The sequence below is a fragment of the Polypterus senegalus genome, chromosome 1, assembly GCF_016835505.1.
Source record: "Polypterus senegalus isolate Bchr_013 chromosome 1, ASM1683550v1, whole genome shotgun sequence".
Taxonomy (NCBI): Eukaryota; Metazoa; Chordata; class Cladistia; order Polypteriformes; family Polypteridae; genus Polypterus; species Polypterus senegalus.
This window is the reverse complement of record NC_053154.1, coordinates 180,068,904-180,094,333: the sequence shown is the minus strand read 5'-3', so window position 1 is coordinate 180,094,333 and position 25,430 is coordinate 180,068,904. Positions and strand designations below refer to the sequence as shown.

Here is a 25,430-nt window from a genome sequence, read left to right as displayed (position 1 = left end):
CTGCCTCTTGAGATCTGATGGCGCTCATAGAAGTCCTGGCTGAACTTGTACTACGTGTAGATTTTGCGGAGATTTGGGAGGCTTTGGCTGAATTCGCCTCAGAACTTATATGACTTTTACTTTGAATGGAAACCTGTGAGACACTATCTTCTGGCGAGACGTCAGGAAAGTCATTCGTCGTTCTGTAATCCTTGAATTGGCTAGCCGAAAAGTCAGGCTGCTGGTTGAGGCTTATATTTTGACGTACTTCAAAGACCCATTCCATCGTATTTTCCGAAAATGTGCGAATAGTTTCCATTTTAGCATCAAAGTCCTTTTGTAGCATTTTCTGTATATCTTCAAGTACTCTGGAGGGATAAGAGTTTGTCGTTTAACCTTTTATATTCCATTCTCATGTTAAAGAACGAGTTTTCGAAGATTGATTTTATAGATTCGTAATAAAATTCATATTTTTTTAAATCCTTTACAGTCTTCATTGTAATAGATAATTGTTTGTATTTGTAATCCATTTCAGACTGAAGTTTAGATGTTAATGAATCGGACGCCCTTATGTCATCATCAAGATGATCTTCCATTGAAACATCCTGATCGTTGTGACTTCCACTCACACCACTGTTACTTTCAATGGGGGTTCGAAATGTTCTCTGGCTCCCGGACTCAGATGCCATGGCGTTGAAAATGCAGGCTTGTTTTCTTTTATGATCCAAGGCAGTTTTAAACTTTCAGTCCTAGGCAGGTTCAGATCTTAAGCAGGTTTCAAAACTTCAGGCAGGTTTTTTAACTTTAGTGTAGCCGCTTTGCGTAAGGTGAAGTCAGGCACGGGTAAGATGCGTGTCAAAGAAATCTCTCAGTCCAAAAGTTCGTTTTTAAAAGTGTCAAAGAAATCTCTCAGTCCAAAAGTTCGTTTTTAAAAATATTTAGTGAAAGTTAAAGGCAAATAATCCATACAAGAATAAAAAGAAAAATAGTGACACACAAAGAATAAAGGCAAAAAAGGGAAAAATGTATCTTCTATAAACTTAGTTTTTCTTATGAAGCTTTGGTTACATCTGAACTTAAAGGTTATTTATTTCTTCTTCTGTATGCTTTAAACATACGGTTCAAAACTTAGATCTTTTAATTTACGAGTTACTTTTCAATCAAAAGACCCTTAGGCCGTTGGCACTTAGATATGCGCCAAACTCAGTTCTATGCATAAGCACGAACGCGAGCATAAAAAGAATTCTTTCAAGGACACGGTTAAAAACCGTATGCCTCTGTACCTTACACAAGGTAAGGCCAAACACTTACTAAAGAACATTGTTTACTCAAAAACTGTTAAGAGATGACAGGAAAATACCAACTCAATTCTATTTACGGGGGTTTTAGGAACCTCCCATATTTTATGCATTATCATCTAGTAAATATTCATACATTTTATAGAACTAGGAAAATGGCTCTTACAAGGCTGGTTTTGAAATATCATAGTAATTGTGTACTATGCCTTAAAAACACAGGCAGTGTAATAGCAGTAGTAGAAAAAAACCAATTTCCCCTCATGGATTAATATAGAATATCAAAGCAAATAGGTATTTGTTAATAAATGAAAGTTCAAAAAAAGCACCTTTGTCATGACTGCAGCAAAAGAACAAGTGGATAAACACCATGGTCTCTATAAGGGGATTCTCTTATATTCTTATGGTAAAAAATAGGGAACCATAGAGACGTAAGGGTTGTGAAACACTGTGTTAAAGTTTATGAAAATGAAAGATAACTTAAAACACATGCCAAGATAAAGTCAGCCATGATGGAAAAGAAAACATTTATCAGCATTAAGACATTAAGACTACATCACACAGCAAAATGTTCTGACTTTCAACAAATTTCATTACATATGAGTAGAAAAAGCTGTTCTTTTCTCACATTTGTTCACTTTTTACCTGTTTCTTCAAAGTAATTTAATGTTAATAAAATCCATTAAAGGTCAATATATATTATTAGTCAAGGGCGTCGGTAGCTTCAGCACTTATTAGGGGCTTAGCTGCCCCCTCTGATAATGCAGTTACTACAACGTATGTTTAGATGGAAAAGATTAATTTCTTCCTGGGTTGTTTTGGGGATTGATGATGTCTCACTGTGGAGTTTTTGTACAGTCAACAAGTATGTCAGAATGCAGAAAGGGAGGAAGACCGGCTGGGCTCTGGAAGACCATTAACTAGTTTTGGATGGTCTCCACAGATCGGGGACCAAAGTCCTGGAAGCCCCCTCCAAATGATGCCATTGTTGCTAGTAATAATTGTGTTGCTTTTTTTTTGGTTTTATTTTCTTTTAATAAAAAATACAATAATCTGTGTTTTTAAAGCCCAATAAAGGTGCAATTTAAAGAAGTACTATCTATTGAATTGTGTACGATTGTATTAGAGCTGGACAGTATATCTAATTTTCTGTTCGATTCAACATTTAATAAAAAATAGTATGCAAAGGCCAAGATTGAGGTTTTTAGCACTTTTATTCAATTTTCAATAAATCGTTCAAGTAAAAATCCACAAAACACCAGCACTCGTTCTAAGAAAGTCTGAATGTTACCCGATGGTGGTGATCATGAGCTAATGGAATGAGGATCAGAAGAGGAGGAGTTTAGAATAGGTAGGGTTAGTTCTTCTGTTAGCAAATGGTTTGTTTTATCCCAGGGCGGCAGTTCAAGCAGTATGAGCATCAAAAGATAAAACACATACTGAATATGATGGGGCCACCTAAGTACATGAGACTCCCTACCACACAGTTATCCTACATATTGTATGAACCGACAAACAAAACGGGGATAGAGGTCACAGCTTCAGTGACTTACGGTAATACATAATACACTTTTCACCCATCTAACTTGCGTTCTCAAAATACTTCTGTTTTGTTAAGATACAAGGTTCAAGTTTTTATGCAGTCATGTTTACACAAGAAAACATTGTAGCATCCCTTCAAAGTAGCATCCAGTAACAAGCAGAAATAAAACAGAGACAACACAGATTAAAAGTTACCCAGAAATTGTAACATTTTTGTATACTTTGATAACAGATTCTTTGCTAACTACTACTAGCAGTTTTTGCATTTTTACCTAATTGAATATGTGTGGCACTGGGAAGGAAGGAACTTCTGGAAAGATCTGAGTGGATCTTTAAAATGACTATCCTTCTTTATTTATTAAAATTCTGCTTGTAAAGAAAATGTCTATCATCAGCAGAGGAGCGTTCCAAGTTTTTCAGCATTGCTGTGTAGCACACACTTACCAAATCATCTAGGTGCACGTTTAGTGTCTTGCTGGAGCTTTTTTAAATTTTGGTTTGTTTACATTGCTAAACTGAGGTGGCTTAACAGAGACACATTTCTCTTGATAGTACACATTTAGTATAATACCTGTGAATCCTTCATATTAACAAGAAATTTTACCATCTTATCAATATGCCACACTGCACAGAGATGGATAACCTATCTACTTATGTTTTTTGTTTTGTAAGTGTTACGAAAACCGAAAGAAGCCTTTGTTAAGGTCTTAATACGTAAGAGTAAATGAGTAATATATGTGTTTTTTCAATACCTAAACTAAAGTGTTGCCAAAATGTTGTATAAAATTACTTTCAGGCTATGTGTATAAGGTTTATATGAAACAAATACATTTGGTGTTTAGACTTCGGTCACATTCCCAAAATATATTGTTCTCCTTCCATTGGCTTCTAAGCAAGTGAAGAGTGGTGAGAAGAAAGTTTTGAAGAAAATTGAAATCGAAGTAAAGAAAGAAATTACAAGAGGTGGAAAAACTATTTACCAGTTTACTCATTTACCAATCTGAGAACCCTCCTGCTTTCAAGCAGCACAATGTAAACAAAGCCAGACTGCTAGCAAACATGAAGGGTTGGGTCACAAGAACTTTGTTTTTGGAATGGCTGCATGAGGCTTTCACTCCCACCAGCTAAACAGCTAAAAGCCCCAGAAACCCAAGAAATCACAAGAGAGAAAACACCTGAAGGAAAACACTTCATGCCAGAACTCGACTCATGCAAGGTTAATTTTCTTGGTGGTTTTTGTATTACGGATTTTTCAAAAGTAAATTTTTCAGTTCATAACGCGATTTGTTGCAAATGTTTGTATTTTTCCTTGTGCTTAAAACTCATGAAAGTGTTTACAAATGGAGTTTTTCATAGCGCGATTAGGTGCAATGTTACCTTTCTCTTTTTTCAAATGTTCCTTTATTTCCGCTGTTCTTAAAACTCATTTTATAAAAAGTGTTTACAGCGATCAGGCTTTAAGTTTAATAGTGTGATCTCCTGCAATCTTACTTTTTTGGTTGCTTGTGAGTTGATTTTTAAATGCACTTCGGATTTGGTCGATGTTCCTTTTTTTCTGCTGTGCCTAAAACTCATTTTAAAAAAATGCTGCGCGCGAGCACCTGCTACAGAGAGATTAGAGAGCACGAGCGAGCAAGCGCAGAGAGAGAGAGAGCACGCAGTTGACAGGGAAGGGATGGGGGGGGATAGGTGTGTGTGTGTGTGTGTGCGCGCTCGTGCTACAGAGAGAGAGAGAGAGCGCGTGAGCCAGGCTGCTCCTGTAGCTGAGGGAGGGAGGGAGGGGCTTTGTTGGTGTGTGTGCTACAGAGAGAGAGCGCGAGCGAGCCAGCTCGTGTAGCTGAGCAGGGAGCCTGGGTGTTTTGTGTCAGTGTTATTCAATGTTTTTACATTAGTTTACTATTACACTGTGCATTCTATGGTGTAATTAACTATATTTGTGCTTAATCTTTACATTTTAATACATATTTACATACAGTTTGTACAGTCTGGAACGGATTAATTGTACTTACATACAATCCTATGGGGGGAAACTGCTTCGTTCATTTAACCAACTCGGTTTACGACCAAAGTTCTGGAACGAATTATGGTCGTGAACCGAGGTTCCACTGTGTGTGTGTGTGTGTATATATATATATATACATATATATATATATATATATATATATATATATATATATATATATATATATATATATATATATATAATATATAATATATAATATATATATATATACACTGTATGTGTATATATATATATATATATATATATATATATATATATATACTGTATATATTTCCTGGTTAACACTGCATTCAGCACGCAGGAACTTAACTGCATGCTCTGATTGGTTAGCTTCTCAGGCAGGAGAACTTAACTGTGTGCTCTGATTGGTTAGCTTCTCAGTCATCCGCCAGTAGCGTCCCTTGTATGAAATCAACTGGGCAAACCAACTGAGGAAGCATGTACAGGAAGTAAAAAGACCCATTGTCCGCAGAACCCGCGAAACAGCGAAAAATCCGCGTTATATATTTAGTTATGCTTACATATAAAATCCGCGAAAGTCGAAGCGCGATATAGCGAGGGATTACTGTGCCTTTCACTTCTAGCCATATTTAAGCTGAAAGTCATTACAGTGGCCTTCCAGTAAATCTTTCTGCAGTAGCAAAGGAAACAGGAAAAACAGGGTTGTTGATGCTTCCTGAATTATTTTAGCTGTATTAGTTTTATGAAGTCTGTCACGGTTGGTTTTACTGCTTAATTTCTGCCTTTTAGCTACATCTTTCTCACCCTTGTCTAGGTCTAATAGCCATCTACTATTCTGTGCATTCTAAGAAACCAGTGTATTTCATATGTGAACAATGTATAAATGCTAACAGTCAGGTTAGTCACATGCAACACCATAATGGTCATGTACAAACTAATACTTCATTTGTATTAAATTAATAATGATTATATACCACGTAGTATTATGTGTATGACAGTAGTGTATTTGTGCATGCAATTTATACACATAAACCAATAATATGAACAAAGAATCCAATTCATTAAGATACTGATGTAAGAGTTAAGGCCTGTTTGGATCTATATTTATATTGTACAACTGCTTTTTTGTTAGCATCATTGAATACTTTAAATAACACACTTTTTATATGTATTCTACAAAATAGTATTTTTTTATTGGTTCATTTTTGTAAAATGGAATACATTTTTAAATGTAAACTTATTGCATTGAGAGAATTTTTCATTAATGACAGATATGTTTCGTAGATTAACAAAGAAACCGGAGTTATTGAAGCCTGCAGAATAATGAACCTGTACCAGTTCCTCCAGCTTTATAAAGATATAAAAAGTCAGGCTGCGGAAGTTTTGAACGTCAGAAGTGCAGATCAAGGGATATCTACAGAAATGGCTTCTGAGTCATCGTGTCAAGCTAGCATGTTGATGGGAAGGTAAGCTGTATTGTTTTCTTTATACATTTTATCTTTATTTCATACTTGAAAATGTAGTTTCATCACAAGTTGAAATATTTCCTGTTCCCATAATCGTGAACTACAGTTGTGATAACAAAAAAAGGTGAATTGATCTAGAGCAGTATTTAATGTTTTACCAGTAGCAAATATAAGAGTGGTGTGGATGTTCATAAAATAAAAAAAAAAATATATGATCTTAAGCACATTTACTATAGGGGAGAAGAAAAAAAGTTCTATCATTGCAATGAAGCATTCTCTCTGAAAAGAGGGAAAAAACATGCACTGTGGATTTTCAGGGATTAACAAAAGGGTGAAACAGACCTGTCGATCATAATGAGTTTAAATTTCTGGTTTAGTATCTGCTGCATCTAGAGGGTCTTCAAGTACATTGACTCTGAATGGACTGTTTTCAAAAATTTACTAGTGGACGCAGCTGGAAGGAGCTGTGACCAGAGGTTTGTTGGTACCTGTCAAAGGGCAACCCTTGCTAGATATCAGCGATAAGTGAATTTGTGGAGTTGAGAAAAAAAAAATACATCTTCTGTGTAATGTTAGCAGGAACTTTTTCAGATTGGACTGAGAGTTACTAGCAAAGCAAAAAGACACCAACTACAGCAGAGGCTACATCAAAAGCCCCTGTAGGTGCGATTTCTTCAGATGGTGTTGAAGAGGTCCTGGCATAATGAAGATGATGATGTTATTATAAGCTATTCATTCATAAACAAGGGAATAGTTCATAATATCTATCCTAGGTTTGTCATTTGAATGGTTATTTGAGATTCAGATACTTCGTATTTGGATACATTTATGTTCCTCTATGAGGTCAATGACACTAGCAGTGAGATAAGGTATGTAGCATTTTCAAAAGATCATTTACAAATTACTCATTTACAAAAGAATCTTCTTATATAATGCAGTTCTGTGATTGTCCGTTTGTCTGTCCAGGATTTTAAATTACCTGTAGCTCACAAACCGTTTGACCTATTGTCGTGAAATTTGTTACACATATACTACGTGACTTCTACTGTCTGCTTTCGGGGTGATTGACCTCCGACGTCATAGGTCAGCCAAGTAAAGTCAAATCCAAGTGTATTCACTGCACGGTTGCATGCAGTGTACCGTTACAGTCACTTGCAGCTCCCATACCATTTGACCTACTGACCTGAAATTTGGTACACATATATGGTCAATGAAGGTCAAGGGTCAACGGAGTATGGTCAAGTCAAGTGTATTCACGTTATCGGCCAGTACACAGTTACTGGTATTTTCATAATGCAGAAGCATGCCATGGTTGTGACTTTGTATAATGCACTTCTGTGGCACACAGTGCTCATACCTGGCATGTACAGGGCATTTCTTGCCACGTGTGTGTGTATGTTCTAGCTGTCTTTTTTTTCGGAGGACTATTTGATAGAACAAAGCCATGCCCTGTGATAACCTGGTGATACTCTTGACCCCAGCATACATCCAATAAGAAGTGTTTTTTGGCATTCACATGTCACATTACTCATGTTAGAAGACTCATTGTGTATTTTGAGAACATGTCTTACACCATTGCGGTAACAGAAGATTAATAATCAAAATCTTCATACCACAAAGGATGCTGGAAAAGCTTTTGGGGAAAATATTTTTATTCCTCAAATAAGTATTGTGTAAAGAGACTTTTTTAAGTTGAAAGGTTACCATTTCAAATTTCTTTAAACTTTGTAATGAGCATTAAAACATAAGACTGACTAGAAAGAGACAGACTATTCAGACAATGAAACTCAAGTGATATGGTGATAGCTAAGCTGTAGCAGTATGCCATCCAGATATTGCTAAACGTTTACTGCTTTAACTATTTGGTTATGTAGTTTTTTCACATTCCCACAAACATTTTTGTAAAGGTATTGTATGCTTTCTGGTTTCCATCCGTAATACCTGTACATTATTTCTTAATTTTCACTGAAGTCCTCAAATAAATTACTCACTGTTTAGGTAAACTTTATCAATGTCTTTCATAATTGTGAAGAATTTAGCATTCTTTGTTGGGGAAAAAAAAATTATATTGTACCTTTTTAGTACAGAAACTATAGCCCAAAGTGATTTATAAGAAGTAAAAGAGAGAATTACAGTTACCCAAAATATATATACAATAAGTATACACTACAAATAAATAAATTGAGAAACAAGTCCCTAAGCATAACTTAAATTATTATTAGCTAATGTAATTTTTTAGTCTTTAATGGTAAAAAACAGAGTCTGATGCTGTGGTAAGATAGTCAGGGAGGAGAAGAAAATAAAAACTTCAGCTGTCATGATGCTGGTGAAAATAAACCTCCAAGGTCAAAAGCGCACCAGTCAACCTATTGGGCATTCTACGAAACAGAAATGTTTTAAAGTACAGTGGTGCCTTGAGTTAAGAGTTTAATTTGCTCTGTGATGGAGCTTGTAACTCAAATTACTTGTATGTTAAATCAATTTTCCCCATTGAAATGAATTGAAATGCCATTAATTCGTTGTGGACCCCCAAAAAACACCGCAGTTTTTTTGTTACATGATTTTAAATAAGAAAAATGTACTTATAAATAAAGAATATTGTATAAAAACACAATACAATAGAATGTACTGCAATAAACTGTTTTTATTAAGTATAATGTACAGCATTTACATGATGCTGACAGAGGTAGAGGAGAAAGGCTGAACTGAATAACTGAATCTTATTCACTGATTTTTGCCTTTTTCGCCACGCCTTCCTCACTTTCATCTGCAGCGGTTTTTGATTAAAATCTGTTCAATGAGGTCTTTTTCATCCTCCCTTTCAGAATGTTTTTGAAATGAGTTAGGCAAGTGTCATTAAATAGCGCCGTTGCACGCCCAGTTGCAACTTTTCTGGGTGTTTATTTTGAATAAAGTCTGAAAGTTTCTCCCACATTCACAAAATTTCCTTTATCTCACTTGTAAAGATAACCTCCTCTACTTCCTCCATCACCTATTTCCTGCAAAACCTCTCTGTGCTGCTGTGTCTGTAGCTTCTTTAGCTCCTCCGTTATTTCCTTGGAGTGCTCCTCAATGAGCTCATTGATATCACCTTCATCCATGTCCAGGCCCATGGACTTGCCGAGGGCTACAATCTCCTCCACCACTGCCGCTTTGGGTTTGAGTTTTTCACAGTCCGTTTCAGATACAACCTCAGGCCACAGCTTCTTCCATGCAGAGCTCATGGTTCTCTTTGTAACACCCTGCTAGGCCATATCAATAATTCTGAGGCATATCACGAATGATATAGTGCTCCTTCAAGAACTCTCGAAGGGAGAAGTTTGTGCTCTCCGTCACCTCAAAGCAGCTGTGGAACAGGTGCTTGGTGAAGCGCTTCTTGAAATTAGAAATCACCTGCTGGTCCATGGGCTGCAGGATAGGGGTGGTGTTGGGTGGAAGGTAGAGAACCTTTATAAACTTGAACTATTCGAGGATGTCATCTTCGAGGTTAGGTGGGTGAGCAGGCGCATTGTCCAGGACGAGAAGGGCTTGCAGGGGTAGGTTATTTTCCTGGAGATATTTCATAACGTCAGGAGCAAAGACCAAATTCACCCACTCCACAAAGAACTGCCAGCTGACCCACACCCTCGGGTTTGCTCTCCACATATCCTGCAGTTTTTCTTTCAGAATCTTATGTGACTTAAAGGCTCTGGAGTTTTCTGAATGATAAACAAGCAGCAACTTAATCTTGCAGTCGCCGCTTGCATTGGCTCACAGTGTGAGGGTTAGCCTATCCTTCATGGGTTTGTAGCCTGGCATCCTCTTCTCCTCTGCTGTTATATAATTCCTCCTTGGCATCTTCTTCCAGAAGAGTCCTGTCTCGTCACAGTTGAAGACTTGCTGGGGGATGTATCCTTCGGCTGCTATAATTCTGGCAAAAGTTTTGAGGTAATCCTCAGCTGCCTTCATATCCGCGCTCGCTGCCTCCCCATGCCTGACAACGGAGTGAATGCCGGTTCTCTTTTTAAAATTCTTGAACCAGCCAAAACGGCTCGCCCGATGCCTCGTTCTTCGAAGTGCCTGGGTTCTGCTGCAGCAAATCAGCGTAAATAGCTTGTACCTTCTCGCAGATTACAGCCTCAGTCATGGTATCTCCTGCGAGCTGCTTCTCTTGTCAACCACACCATCAGCAGCTTCTCCATATTTTCATGGATAGATATCCACTGTTTAGAAATTATTTTAATGCCCTTGGCTGGCGTTATAGCCTTTATCGACTCCTTCTGCTTCAGTATGGTGCAGATTGTAGAAGTGCAATGCCCTGTACTACTTCACCAACTCGTCTACAACCACACCTCGGTCATGTTTTTTGATAATTTCTTTAATTCAATGCACATCATCCGCTGCTTCTTCTCAGCACTGTCCTTTGCACTCAATTTCTTCAGACCCATGGTTGGAAAAACGAAGTTCTGCAAAATAACTGCAAGCACAAATGCCTGCACAACACTGGTGCTTCCGCTGTGGGCTAACCGCTTAAAGTGAAAGAGTGAGACACGGGATGCTGGGCGGATGTTGCGGCATTCACTGCACCATCTAGCGGTGGGGTATCTGAAACTGGCTCTTAACCCGAATTTTAGCTCTCAACTCAAAGCAAAAAATCGGGCGAGAGATGGCTCGTATCTCGAAAAACTCGTTCGTTGGGACAATCGTAAGTCAAGGTACCACTGTAATTCATTATTTTTATGTTGCACTGTCTTAGAAGATTTGATGCACTGGTCCAAAATGTAGATGGGGTATCCACATTCCTTCCAACATCACAGGTGGGTGCAAGGTATTTTAAAGGTGGCAAAAAACTGGATAAAAATACATTTTTACATTATGTGATATTGATGTAGCTACTAACCTCCTTAGCGTTGTATTTTATTAAAAACAAAACATGTAAAAAGCTTTATAGTTTTTTTTTGCATAAAAAATTTTATTTTATTTCTTAAAAGTATAATAATGATACAAATAATAGTAATGATGAATAAAAATAATATGCAATGAATAATAATAAAATAATAATAACAGTAATAATAATAAATGATGCCAAAACAGTGTATAATCTCAAGATTAGTGTGTGGTAAAGTCTTAAAACACGGTGATAGACGCAATTCAATGTCACAGTCGGGACAATAATAGCTTGTTTTTTTTGAGATTTTCTTTCCAGACTTATCAGTTTTTAAACAGCACATTGCACAGGTACGAGTTAGATTCAGTTTTTTTTTTTCTGTTGGAGGTATATAATCAATAAAATGTCTACCAATAAGACGCTCTGGATTAATCTGTGATGTGTTTGCTCAACTGCATCTCTTTAGTGGTAGTGTGGGCGGTGGATGTGCAGCAATGATTTGTTTTACAAGCTGGCATGTAAATTTTGCCTGAGATACAGTTTTGCCAGCTTCTCGTTTATATAAGGTGAAAGAATTCCAAAGTAACTTTTCCACCAGTTGACAGAATATCTTTTTGTAGTATTTCTTTTGTTGCCTCTGTATAACAGCATATAAAGTCAATTCTTGTTACACATGATCTATGCCGCCCATCATGCTATTGTAGTCGACCATAGCACAAGGCTTCATAACCTGCTTGTTGCCTTTTACTTGTACAGTGACTGTAGCTGCATTATGTACAGTGCTAAAAAGACAAACATCTTTCTTGTCTTTCCATTTTAGTGGAAGCACTTTACCCTTCTGCCAAGCTACTAGTAAACCTCGCTGTAATTTAGCTCTGCCAAAGTCGCCATGCATGCCACGACAGTTGGGACGTCCTGTTCCATATGTATCAGTCTTTCTTTGCAGGAAGGTGTCACATAGTTCTGGCAAATTATAAAGGTTGTCCATGGTTAAATAGTAATCTTGACCCAGCAGAGCATCAATCAAAGTCAGCACCAATGACATAGTAATTGTATTTCAGATTAAACATTGTCCCTTTCCTTGTGTACAGAACCAAATTCCAAATGTATACTGTTTTAGATTCACAAAGCTCATAAAGGTTTATGCCAAATCTTGCTCAATTGGACACAATATATTGTATCCATGACAGTCTGCCCTTACTGTATAAGCAAGTAGACTTTCATTGATGCTTACATCACGGGTCCAGAATAAAAATGCTCTAACATTTTGCTACAATGGCCTGATATATCTCCCAAATTTAGTTCAGTTTGGGTGCTGGATGGGTGTTCTCATCAAAGTTTTTAAAAACCTACACTCAGACATAATTTCTTCAAAGAATGGTGGCTCAACCCATACGGCTTGTTTTGCTTGCTATCAGTACACATTGGAATTTTTGGTTCCTTGAAGGAAAAAAAAGAAAAAAAAACAAAACTTTTTTACAATATTTCACACAGGGACGACTTAGGATGTCTCCTTATTGCAAGATGGCATGGCTACTATTGCTTGGCCTGTATTACTTGTTGATTGCTAACACACAACTGAAACACTACTGTTCTTAGCCGAGCGGATGCCTATAATTTTTTTTTTCATATGCAAATTAAATTGGTTGTATTGACATGAGAATATCATCATTTTATTCTCCTAATGAAAATGAAAAAATTATATATAGATATGTGACATACAGTTTTGAAGAAAAATGAGCGTTGCATGAAAATGTCTCACAATTTACCTTATATTTTGGAACCTTCTTATTTGAACCTCAGACATTTAGTTTGGTTTGCTCTTCTGAAGCGTGTGTTATCACCTTTCCTAGCTCGAAAGAGCTGAAGGCTGAGGCATTTCGATGATTATAGATGCCTGTGAGAAGTCTCCAAGAATGCCAGAATTTCATCACGGGGACCTACAGATAGCTCTAACCACTGTTTATATCAAAGTGCATAAGTCTACTATTGGAAAAAGGTTGCACAAATTAAAGGAGGAAACATTTTCTCTCTAGAGAGAAAATAAGGGCAAGAATAAAGTTGGTCTATGAGCACCTAGGCCAGCAGTTCTCAAACTGTCGGCTGCGCCCCCCAGCTGTACAAGGGGGAAGTTGAATAAATGAACAAGACATCATCATCAGTAATCTGATTTTCTAAACATTTTTAAACACAGCCCTCGTTCTCTCTGCAAGAAATTATTACCAATGATGTATACAAGACTACATTTTATGTTGTACAGGTCCACAATCTGAAATCAAATCTGAATCAAAAAAACTTTGAAAATCGAAGTTTTACTTTTCTTTTTCTTTTACTTTTTCTCTAATCTTTACATCAATGTCTTTTGACACATCGACGATCAGGAAATGTTTCCAATAATTAGTAACAGTAAATCCATCGAAACATTAATTGGAATATTGCTACTGTTTTGTTTGTGATCCACCTAAAACATGAAAATGAAAAATGTTTAAAAGATTTTTAAAGATATCACAATAACTTTTTTCTTCGTAAGGTTGTTTTAGTAGGCTTATGATGCAGGAAGCAATCTCCGTGCAGTGGATGCGTACGTTCATATATGAATTGCTGCATATGTATCGGATAGGTTTGTAGAATGATTTTGGGCACAAAACAAAACACCAATGTTAAATTAACAGTTACAGATAGATATTAAAACAAGTCCCTTATACTATCTAATTTTTAACTCAACACTATAAGAGTGAGTTCAATGTTGATGATTCATGTAACTTAATAATAAAAGACATTTTATTCTTCACTCTCGTTTGTCATTCTGTAACTTCTGCTGGTGGGAGTCTTTTTCCATTGCAGAAGCATTCCTTTGAAGACAACACAGTATGACTCAGCGTTCCAGCTCTCATATCCACAGTAGCAGTTGACAGCAGTATGTATGCTGCTTTTATCTGCTGTCATCATTGTATAATAAAAAGCAAAGTACATCTCATAAAAGTGATCCAGTGGGAGCCGAGTTGTTTCTTACATACATACGGACATGACATTGACAGAAAAATACAAATATATTACTGCAACGAAACTTTTTTTTATTTTGGAAGGCAATCTTTCTTTTCACAGGTTATTTTAGAATGTTGTGTTGTAGTAAACATATTCCAGGCACTATATAAATATATAGTATGTATGCATTGTATTTTTACATTTTTGATATAGTTTTTTATATGACGTTTTTGGTCACACTGCATCAGTAAAGCACAAAGGACATAAGATTTTTTGTAGCATAACAGTTCAGATAGACTGTTAATGGCCAAGTATAAATAACTTTTATGAGGGAGACAAACTCTATGTATCAGCGTCAGCATGTTCAGTAAACTAGACGCATTCTGTTCGTTGGAGCAGTTGGAGAAATCCAAATTAGAAATGCCACTATATTGAATCTGCCTTATGGTACAGAGTGGCAAGTGCTTAGTGCAGTTTGAAAAAATCAGTGGCTCTTTTTGAGAGCCTAGTGGCTGTTTTAATGATGTTTGAATGAAGACCTACCAAAGTTCAAACAATGCATGTCATACTCCACTTGGCATCTTTGCGCATAGCAGAACTCAAGCTGGACTGAAACTCGCTGTTTACAGGTGCAGTCTGTCATTTTCTATCCTGCTTAGTCCTGAACAGGATTGTGTGAGTCTGCTGGAGCCTATTCCAGCTAGCAAAAGGCACAAGGCTGGAACAACCCTGGACATGGGCACAAGTCCATCGCATGGCAAGTACACACTAGGGACAATTTAGAATTGCCAATTCAGGTAACTGGCATGTCGTCTTGTAAAAAAATGTGCAGAAGAAGAAGGCGGCTAGGAGAATCAAGTTGTACATAGCATTGCAGCACCTACAAGTTAGGAGCCATTTAAGAATGTGGATAAGGCAGCTGATTAGTAATGTGAAGTTTTATGACAGAGCAAAGTTTGTCAGCAGGGACAAAATATCACTTAGATGGGAAATGTTTATTTATTACAAAATACCCATTACTATGAGGCAACACTTTCATTTAGTAATGAATAACTTCTATGGTGAGCAATGCAACAGTTACAAGTGGATAGATAATTTACACATCCAGGCTACACTTGGCACCAGGACACCCTAGGCCTCCGGTCGATGATCGACTTTGTGGTCGTGTCGTCGGACTTGCGGCCATATGTCTTGGACACTCGGGTGAAGAGAGGGGCGGAGCTGTCAACTGATCACCACCTGGTGGTGAGTTGGCTTCGATGGTGGGGAAGATGCGGTCAGACCTGGTAGGCCCAAGCGTGTTGTGAGGGTCTGCTGGGAACGGCTGGCAGAGTCCCCTGTCAGAAGTAGCTTCAACTCCCACCTCCGGCAGAACTTCAACCACGTCCCGAGGGAGGTGGGGACATTGAGTCGAATGGGCCATGTTCCGTGCCTCTATTGTTGAGGCGGCTGACGGAGCTGTGGCGCAAGGTGGTGGTGCCTGTCGTGGCGGCAATCCCGAACCCGTTGGTGGACACCGGTGAGGGATGCCGTCAAGCTGAAGAAGAGTCCTATAGGACTTTTTGTCCTGTGGGTCTCTGGAGGCAGCTGATAGGTACCGGCAGGCCAAGCGGAGCAGCGGCCGGTTGTTGCTGAGGCAAAACTTCGGGCATGGGAGGAGTTTGGAGGCCATGGAGAGCGACTTTGGACGGCCGAGGAGATTCTGGTCCACCGTCCGGCGTCTCAGGAGGGAAGCAGTGCAGTGTCAACACCGTATATGGTGGGGATGGTGCGCTGCTGACCTCGACTTCGGGCGTTGTGGGTGGTGGGAGGAGTACTTGAAGACCTCCTCAATCCCACTAACATGCCTTCCAATGAGGAAGCAGAGCCTGGGGACTCTGAGGTGGGCTCTCCCATCTCTGGGACTGAAGTCACCGAGGTGGTCAAAAACTCCTTGGTGGCAGGGCCCGGGGTGGATGAGATCGCCCGGAGTTCCTTAAGGCTCTGGATGTTGTAGGACTGTCTTGGTTGACACGTCTCTGCAACATCGCATGGACATCGGGACAGTGCCTCTGGATTGGCAGACCGGGGTGGTGGTCCCCTCTTTAAAAGGGGACGGAGGGTGTGTTCCAACTATAGAGGGATCACACTCCTCAGCCTCCCTGGAAAAGTCTATTCGGGGTTCTGGAGAGGAGGGTCCGTCGGATAGTCGAACCTCGGATTCAGGAGGAACAGTGTGGTTTCGTCCTGGTCGCGGAACAGTGGACCAGCTCTTCACCCTTAGCAGAGTCCTGGAGGGTGCATGGGAGTTTGCCCGACCGGTCTACATGTGTTTTGTGGACTTGGAAAAGGCATTGACCGTGTCCCTCGGGGAATCCTGTGGGGGTGCTCGGGAGTATGGGGTACGGACCCCTGATAAGAGCTGTTCGGTCTCTGTACAACCGGTGTCAGAGCTTGGTCCGCATTGCCGGCAGTAAGTCGAGCCCGTTTCCAGTGAGAGTTGGACTCCGCCAGGGCTGCCCTTTGTCACCGATTCTGTTCATAACTTTTATGGACAGAATTTCTAAGCGCAACCAGGGTGTTGAAGGGGTCGGTTTGGTGGACTCAGGATTGGGTCACTGCTTTTGCAGATGATGTTGTCCTGTTTGCTTCATCAGGCCGTGATCTTCAGCTCTCTCTGGATCGGTTCGCAGCTGAGTGTGAAGCGGCTGGGATGAGAATCAGCACCTCCAAATCCGAGCATGGTCCTCAGCCGGAAAAGGGTGGAGTGCCCTCTCAGGGTTGGGGGAGAGATCCTGCCCCAAGTGGAGGAGTTCAAGTATCTGGGGTCTTGTTCACGAGTGAGGGAAGAATGGAGCATGAGATCGACAGGCGGATCGGTGCGGCATCCGCAGTGATGCGGGCTCTGCATCGGTCTGTCGTGGTGAAAAAGGAGCTGAGCCGTAAGGCAAAGCTCTCAATTTACCAGTCGATCTACGCTCCTACCCTCACCTATGGTCATGAGCTATGGGTAGTGACCGAAAGAACGAGATTGCGAATACAAGCGGCTGAAATGAGTTTCCTCCGCAGGGGTGTCTGGGCTTTCCCTTAAAGATAGGGGGAGAAGCTCAGTCATCCGGGAGGGGCTCAGAGTAGAGCCGCTGCTCCTCCGCATCGAGAGGAGTCAGATGAGGTGGCTCGGGCATCTGATCAGGATGCCTCCTGGACGCCTCCCTGGTGAGGTGTTCGGGCACGTCCAACGGGAGGAGGCCCGGGGAAGACCCAGGACACGCTGGAGGGACTATGTCTCCCGGCTGGCCTGGGAGCATGGGATTCTCCCGGAAGAGCTGGAAGAAGTGGCTGGGGAGAGGGAAGTCTGGGCCTCTCTGCTTAAGCTGCTGCCCCCGCGACCCGACCTCGGATAAGCGGAAGAGGATGGATGGATGGCTATGGCCAGTCGCAAGTTAATTTGTTCAGGTGTTCGGGTTATTTGTATTCTTTTTAATAAAAAAGTTCAAACCTGCGATTTATACAGGTTTTTTTTTTCTTCTTTGCTGAAAGAGACAAGGGTATATTCAGGAAAATTCAGTAAATGAAAATAAATTCTTATCATGTTCAAATTTAAAAAGAAAATCTTAGATTTACTTTTTCACATGACTGTGAGTTGTTCTTTTTAGAACACCTTCAAGAGCTGCTTTTTCTTTTTCGTTGTGTGGTAGCCAAAAGTGCAGTAGTGAAAACACATGTGAAATACTAGTGTATTATTTGAGAATAATGTGTTTTGATCAGTCTTTATTTCCATCCTTATCTCTGGTTACATTTCCTTTAAATGATCATGAGATCACAATTAACAAGTGGATGAAATTTTGTTTCTGTGCTAGGTTGCTGTATTCTCTTTCTGTGTAAAGGTTAGGTGCTCAGTAATCCCAGGAGGGCCTCAGCGTACTACCACTGATTCTCTTTATATAAATTAGCAGTAGTTCTAGGAAAAGCATACCTAACTATACCACAAAACAACCAGAACTTCAAGTCACAGCTCACTGGGCAGAGACGTGTGGGTCGACACTGGAAAAGCTGGCAGGTTTATATCTTTCGACTCAACTTGGAGCATCTGGGTGTAATCCCCCAGAATGATTGGAGGAAGCTGTGGGGCATAGGGAGACCTGTTCAGCTTCTGCAACTCTCACCTGGAAAAATGGAATGAAAATGACTTAAGTTTTTGCAATATAAATTTTGCTTAGTTAATTGCTTCCTCGCTTTTCTTTTTCAGAGTTAGCTAATTAAGATCACAGATCTGTAAATGCAGAAATATTGTATAATAAAGTGTTTCATATCACATTTTCTCACGAAGAGTCTATTAGGATTTCAGTGAATGTGTCAACAGCAATACTACATTTAAATGTTCAGCACTACCTTTGTTTTGGTCTGTCCAAGGTAGCTCAGGCAGCTATGCAACTGATCCTCTGCTGAATAGTTCACAAGCTTTGAGGGAAACCAAGAAATATATATTTTTATATACTTCAATGTCAGTTTTTGCCTTCAAATAAAACTTGTTAAAGTGACTTTATATAAAAAACTGAATCTTTAAACTTTTTCTTTAGGGTGAAGCAAATGACAGATGAAGAGGAGTGCTGCATTTGTATGGATGGAAGGGCTGACCTGATCTTGCCGTGTGCTCACAGTTTTTGTCAGATGTGCATTGATAAATGGTTAGTGTTTTTATTCTTTTAGTATTTTTCAAAAAGAAAAAAAATGTTCAAATATATAGTTTGAGATTTGAAAGTACTGAGGTATCAAGCTAGTATTGAATGAAAAGTGCTGTAGGAGATTGCACAGAAAATAAAGATGATGTTTAGGCAGGAAGGGTCAGGTATGGATAGGATCATGCAGTGCAGGTGATGTTTACAGTTATGGTGTTTGTAGGAACGTTTTAGTCCATCATCTGTAGGATGTGGTTTAATAAATCATTAAGTGATGTTAAGTGATCTGAATATGTCAAATACAAAGTTTGTCGGAGGCATGTTAGATGCTTGTATTTTAATTAATATTATATACAGTTGTGTCAGTGGAATTCTTTTGAGGAAAGTTGGATATTTCTGCTGTTGACAGAACATATTGAATACAGCTGGGTGTGAATACTCAGCAGTAATGGAGGAGATCAGATACAGTGTTAAAAGGAACAATTACAACAATTAAATTGGACTTTTTTGTTGTCAAAGCATGGTTTATATTTTGATGGACTGTAATAAATTATTATAAATGAAAAGTAAATAAAAGTGTAAAATACAAAACTGAAAAGTCTGATTATGAAAAGTATTTATTCCTGAATGGCATATTTTCCCCATGTACTGCATATATAGTCATTAGCACACAAATACAAAAAAAATCCTGTGCAGTTAGAGTTCATAATTTCATTTAAAAGAAAATATTTCCTATAAACCCACCTTTTTTTATCTCTGTAGGAGTGACCGGCATAGAAGTTGCCCTATCTGTCGATTGCAGGTTACTTCAGCAAATGAATCGTGGGTAATGTCTAATGCACCTACTGAAGAGGATATAGCAACCTATGTTCTAAACCTCACTGATCAAACTGGAAATCCTCACCGACCCTAAACCAAAAAAATCTTGGATAATAAAAATGAACCACATTCAGAAAAATTAACGAAAAATTTTTATTTTTTTGGTTAAATTAGGGATTTATAACAGAATATTTTATTTTGCTGGTAATTCATATTTATCATGGTAAAGAAAGTTGTAAAGATTTATAAACCCAATGCCACTACTATATCTGGTTATAAAATACAAAAACATAAAATATTTTGATCACTTAATGAGCACTGAGCTACTTTTTCACTGTACTTTGGCAATATTCATGTATGTAAATATTATGAATTATTTAATTTTTTTAAAACTTTTTGCTATATAAATAATATAATCTGAATATTTAGTATTTTTTCTGTTTTGTTGTATGTGCAAGACTGCTGCTCGTCTTTTAAAACTCTGGTAATGAATTTAAAGTTACTATTAGATGCATTTTACTGTTGGTTATTGAAGCTGTTTTAAACCATTGCCAAGTATACTTTGCCATCATAAGTAAACTTGGTATAATACAAGTTAATCATACATATTTGAATTGCAATGCACTATAGTAGTAGGCAAACTATTGCCTTATGTCAACAAATACTATGTACTATGCCTTACATCTACTGACTACAATTCTTGTTATTTTTTCACCATTTGTTTATTGTTAAACAGCAATCAGGTTTTTGTATTTATCATACTTTTAGAAGAAAACTTACTACAAATGATTATTATTCTCTTTCCTAAACATGGTTTCACCTTTGCCATGCAGTTTAGTTTGAGTAGCAAATCCAAAAAAGTACCATATATTTAATTCTATCGTAGTAATAAGTGTGCAAACTAAAATAATAAACAGTATCAAAGTATTTGTATGATAGTATGTTTGGCTGAAAGTACTAGAATCGTTACCAATGAAGAATTTCTGACAAGCAAGCTACTTATGTAGCTTGAAGGGGTAGGTTTTCTTAGTAAAGTAATCATCTACCAGGCACATTTCTTCCTGTTTTGTCACTCAGATGTAGCATTGAAAAATAATGATCAGTTCCACTAGTTCTGGATTTTTTGCCCCAGTAATCTAATGTACTTCCAATTGAAGAGATTGGCTTTTATGTCAAGTATCATTGACCCCCTCATGACAATTAAATAGTAACATTTAATATTGTGAGCATTTTCAACTTAATATTGTTTATGAAACTATAAATGCAGCTTGTAATGTGACTTTTACAGAGTAAATTGGGATTCTTTCATTATTTTACTGTAAATCATTAACCAGAGCCAAAGTGGGCTCCCATGTGATGTATTTCATACAAGCTACCTTGTAGTGGTAGTTGACTGCTGCTGCCCCAACTGGCCTCATCTGATGTAGGTCACCTTTGTACTTTCTATAACACATACCTGCAGTGACATTTAATTCTGCTGATATGTTTTCTCACATGGATGATGGATGGATGGATGGATGGATGTTTTCTCACACCTACAGAGATCATGTTTTTATTGATTTATGTCTTCATTCAGATGCTTTTGCATAATTAATATTTAAATTTTCTAAACTGAGGAAATCAAACCAACTACAAGCTTCTTTTTTTCCGTGTGTCACATGTTGTATTTTCGAGAGCAGTGTTATCATTCTATAATCCATTGATTTGTGTTGAGTCATAGGCAAATCAAAAATCACCTCTCCTGCTTCTGTTTTAGCAACATTTTTACAATGAAGAAAGTGGTATTTGTCTACTGCCTTGAAGATGTTTTATGTAGTATTATTATTGACTACTTGCATATACATTCTCTTTGGGAATTTTTGATTTTTCAAATTATATATATAATATATATATTATATATAATTATATGCATCACATTGAACCCAAAAAGCACCTTTTTTATTTGAAACCTCAAAAGTGTTGAACAGTAATATTTTGTCAATGACTACGGAAAGAATCAGAACTTTAAATATAATTTCTTACATTAATGATATTAATGTTTCTGTATTTCTACATTTGGGAACTGTCACTGCAGTTTACTTGTTTATATAAATATCTGTGCTCTTTTATGTATGTTTTGCAGTTTTTTGTTACAGTTTATTGTTTCTATGTTTGCTTTATAGATCTAAGACAGTTTTCATAGAATTGCACTGTGTAAGAATAAACACAATTTAATGATAGCCCTTTGATGGTGTGTATACATTAAGGCTGCATTTGTACAGTTCACATGAAGCTACAGTATGAAATAGGGGACTGCATATTGTGTTAACTCAAAATGTTCCACATGCCTGCAAACAATAGCATCTTTCACAATGACAAATGCCATCAGTGAAGAGTAATAAACACTTTATTTGCTGAATTAAAACTTTTTCCAATTGAGTCATTGTTTTAAAAGCAGTGTCAAGCTGGGGTGTAGGTGATGTTGAGTTTTTGCTTGTTTTTGAGACTGTACTTCTCTCGATTGCTCCCAGTAATATATTACTTGTGTTTGCAAGATTTATTCATGCTTTAAAGATAATATTGTAGTTCAAAACTTTGTAATTTAAAGTAGAATATACAGTCAGGTCAATAAGTATTTGGACAGTGACACAGTTTACATAATTTTGGCTCTGTACACCACTACAATGGATTTGAAACATAGAAATTAAAATGTGATTGAAGTGTAGAGTTTAACAAAAATATTGTATGAGCTGCTTAAAAATGTCACACATTTTTATGCAGCAGGTAAAATCAGTATTGAACGCGTCATTGTTTTTCTCAGTAAATATATTTGTAATGGGGCTGTTCACATGAAATTTTCACCAGATGTCAGTAACAACCCAAGTAATCCACTCATGCAAAGAAATCAAAACAAATAACTCCATAAATTATGTGTAATAAAGTAGAAAGGCACAGAGAAAAAGTATTGAACACATCAAGAAAAGGAGGAGCAAAAAGGCTTGGATACCAAGAAACCAGCTGAATTCTGGAATCCTGTCCCCTATCAGTGCAAATTAATATTGGCTTGTTTAGTCCTAATTGATGGCCTATAAAAAGGTTTCTTATTACCAAGGTGTCACACAAGAAGTATCTCATGATAGGTAAAAGCAAAGAGCTCTCTCTTGAGACCTTTGCAACCTTGTTGTTGCAAAACGTACTGATGGCATTGGTTACAGACGTATTTCTAAACTTCTGAATGTTCCAATGAGCACCATTGTGGCCATAATCAACAAGTGGAAAGAACCTCATTTCACCATAAATCGGCCACTACCAGGTGCTCCTCGCAAGATTTCTGACAGAGGTTTTAAAAGAATAATCAGAAGAATTGTCCAAGAGCCAAGGACCACTCGTGGAGAGCTTCAGAAAGACCTGGAATTAGCAGGTACAGTTGTTTCAAAGAAAACAAGAAGTAATGCACTCAACCGCCTTGGCCTCTATGCACGCTCACTGCACAAGACTCCACTACTGAAGAGAAAGCATGTTAAAGCTCTTTTAAACTTTGCCGCACAACAAGACAATGATCCCAAACACACAGCCAAGGAAACTCTCAATTGGTTTCAGAGAAAGAAAGTAAGGCTGCTAGAATGGCCCAGTCAATCACCCGACTTGAATCCAGTTGAAAATCTATGGAAAGAACTGAAGATCAGAGTTCATAGAAAAGGCCCCTGGGACTTTCAAGATTTGAAGACCGTTTGTGTGGAAGAACTGGCCAAAATCACACCTGAGCAATGCATGTGACTAGTTTCTCCATACAGGAGGCGTCTTGAAGCTGTCATTACCAACAAAGGCAAATACATTTCAGTAAGCATGTTCAATACTCATTCCCTGTGTCATTCTATTTTATTACACATAATTTATGGACTATTTGTTTTGATTTCTTTATATGTGTGGATTATACTTGGATTGTTACCGACATCTGGTGAAAATTCCATGTCAATAGCCCCATTAGAAATATATTTACAGAAAAAAATATTGATGCTTTCAATACTTATTCTCCCTGCTATATATTGTCCCCGAACTTTCAGCAGCTCAAAAGTATTTGTACAACATAATCATATATATAATAATCATTTTCAATATTTGGTTGAAAATCCTTTGGCTGTCACCAAGTTCTGGCCTTTACTGCAGCTGTTTTCAGTTGCTGCTTGTTCATTGGACTTTCTGCCATCAGTTTCGTCTTCAGCGAGTGAAATACATATGTAATTGGTCTGTGGTCAGTTGATTGACTCTGGAAATTGAAGAATGCAAAACAATACAATTTATTTTTGTATAGCCCAAAATTGCACAAGAAGCACCGCAATGGGCTTTAACGGGCCGTGCCTTTTGACAGCCCCTCAGCCTTGACTCTCCAAGAAGATATGGAAAAATTCCCAAAAAAACCCATGTAGGGAAAAAAAATTAAAGAAACCTTGGGAAATGCAGTTCAAAGAGAGACTCCTTTCCAGGTAGGTTGGGCGTGCAGTGGGTGTCAAAAAAGAGGGGCAATACATTACACAGAACAGAACACAAGTAATCCTCAATACAATATAATAGTGCGATAGAAATATTACAAGTACAGAGCAGAATTCAAAAGTAGACGATATTAAATAATACCATTTAATTTGTTCAGAGTCCTGTAGACCTCGGCCATCAAGCCGCCTTCCCCTACTGGCCATTCTACAGCTGAGTCAGTGCTGGGCCAGCCAATCCGATGAGAGGACCCCTCTACCTGATGACTCCTGCAATCCCCCATCAGAGATGACTTTACCATAGGCAGGCATAACAACTTGGTAGGTTGGCAGTGGCACCAAGTGACACATTTGGGTATGAGAAGAGAAACAGAATAGGTAAGTGTTAGTAACAAATTCTAACCATCATATTACTTAAGTTTTAGTGCTAATGACTAACAACAGAGATGCAATCTGTACATTTAATCAGCAGCTCTAGTCAGGATATACTAAACTGAAGTAGTGAGTCTTCAGCCGGGATTTGAAAGCTAATTCTGAAGGGGCATCTCTTATAGTAGCAGGCAGACCATTCCACAGTTTAGGGACCTTGTAACTAATAGCTTGACCTCCCACTGTTATTTTATTAATCCTTGGAATCGTAAGCAGACCGGCATCTTGAGATCTTAATGTACACCATTAATCCATTTAAGGCTTTATATGTTAGGAGGAGGATTTTGAAATCTGCCCAAAATTTAACCAGGAGCCAATGTAAGGATTCAAAAATTGGAGCTGTATATTCGTATTTCCTTGTGCTTGTAATAATTCTTGCAGAAGCATTTTGCATTACCTGGAAGCTGTATAAAGAACAGTTTGAACATCCAGTGAGCACCACATTGCAGTAATCAATCCCACTAGAACAGGGGTCCTCAATCACAGTCCTGGAGAGCTGCAGTGGCTACAGATTTTTGTTCTGACCTGGTTGCTTAATTAGAAAGCAATTCTTGCCAATAAAGCACTAACAAGCTATGAAATTAAATTATCTCTGCTATGTCAGGTCATTCTCAAATCCTAGATTTTCTTTCCCTTTCTATCATGCAAATGATTTGAAGGCTAAAATGGACAAGTAATTCTCAGTTCTTCACTTTTTCTCTTCATTTTTCTTCCAAGTATTTAATTAAACCCAATAGTGCAGATAAATACACACAGGTGTAAATGTAAATAAGCTAAATGGAGAAATGCTGCTCTCTCTTGTCATTTGCATGTTATTGATAATAAGGAGCAATTAAAATAGCTGTTTAAGACAAAATTAAGCAATAAGGGCTCAAAATCACTAAAGTGAAGCAGAAGTGTTACTTTAGCAATAAGTGCTTTTTATTAAGCAACTGGGTTG

At 38.1% G+C, this 25,430-nt stretch overlaps 1 protein-coding gene across 1 annotated transcript in view; it reads left to right on the top strand.

The window, feature by feature from the left end:
* The window catches only part of rnf141 (ring finger protein 141), a 73,608-nt gene extending 51,794 nt beyond the window's left edge, over positions 1–21,814 (top strand). The window contains exons 4-6 of the mRNA XM_039763817.1: positions 6,085–6,266; positions 18,678–18,785; positions 19,539–21,814. Of these exons, the coding sequence (XP_039619751.1) occupies positions 6,085–6,266; positions 18,678–18,785; positions 19,539–19,689 (441 nt within the window). The 3' untranslated portion in view covers positions 19,690–21,814. The remainder of the gene's footprint in view (positions 1–6,084; positions 6,267–18,677; positions 18,786–19,538) is intronic.
* Positions 21,815–25,430: the final 3,616 nt, after the last annotated feature.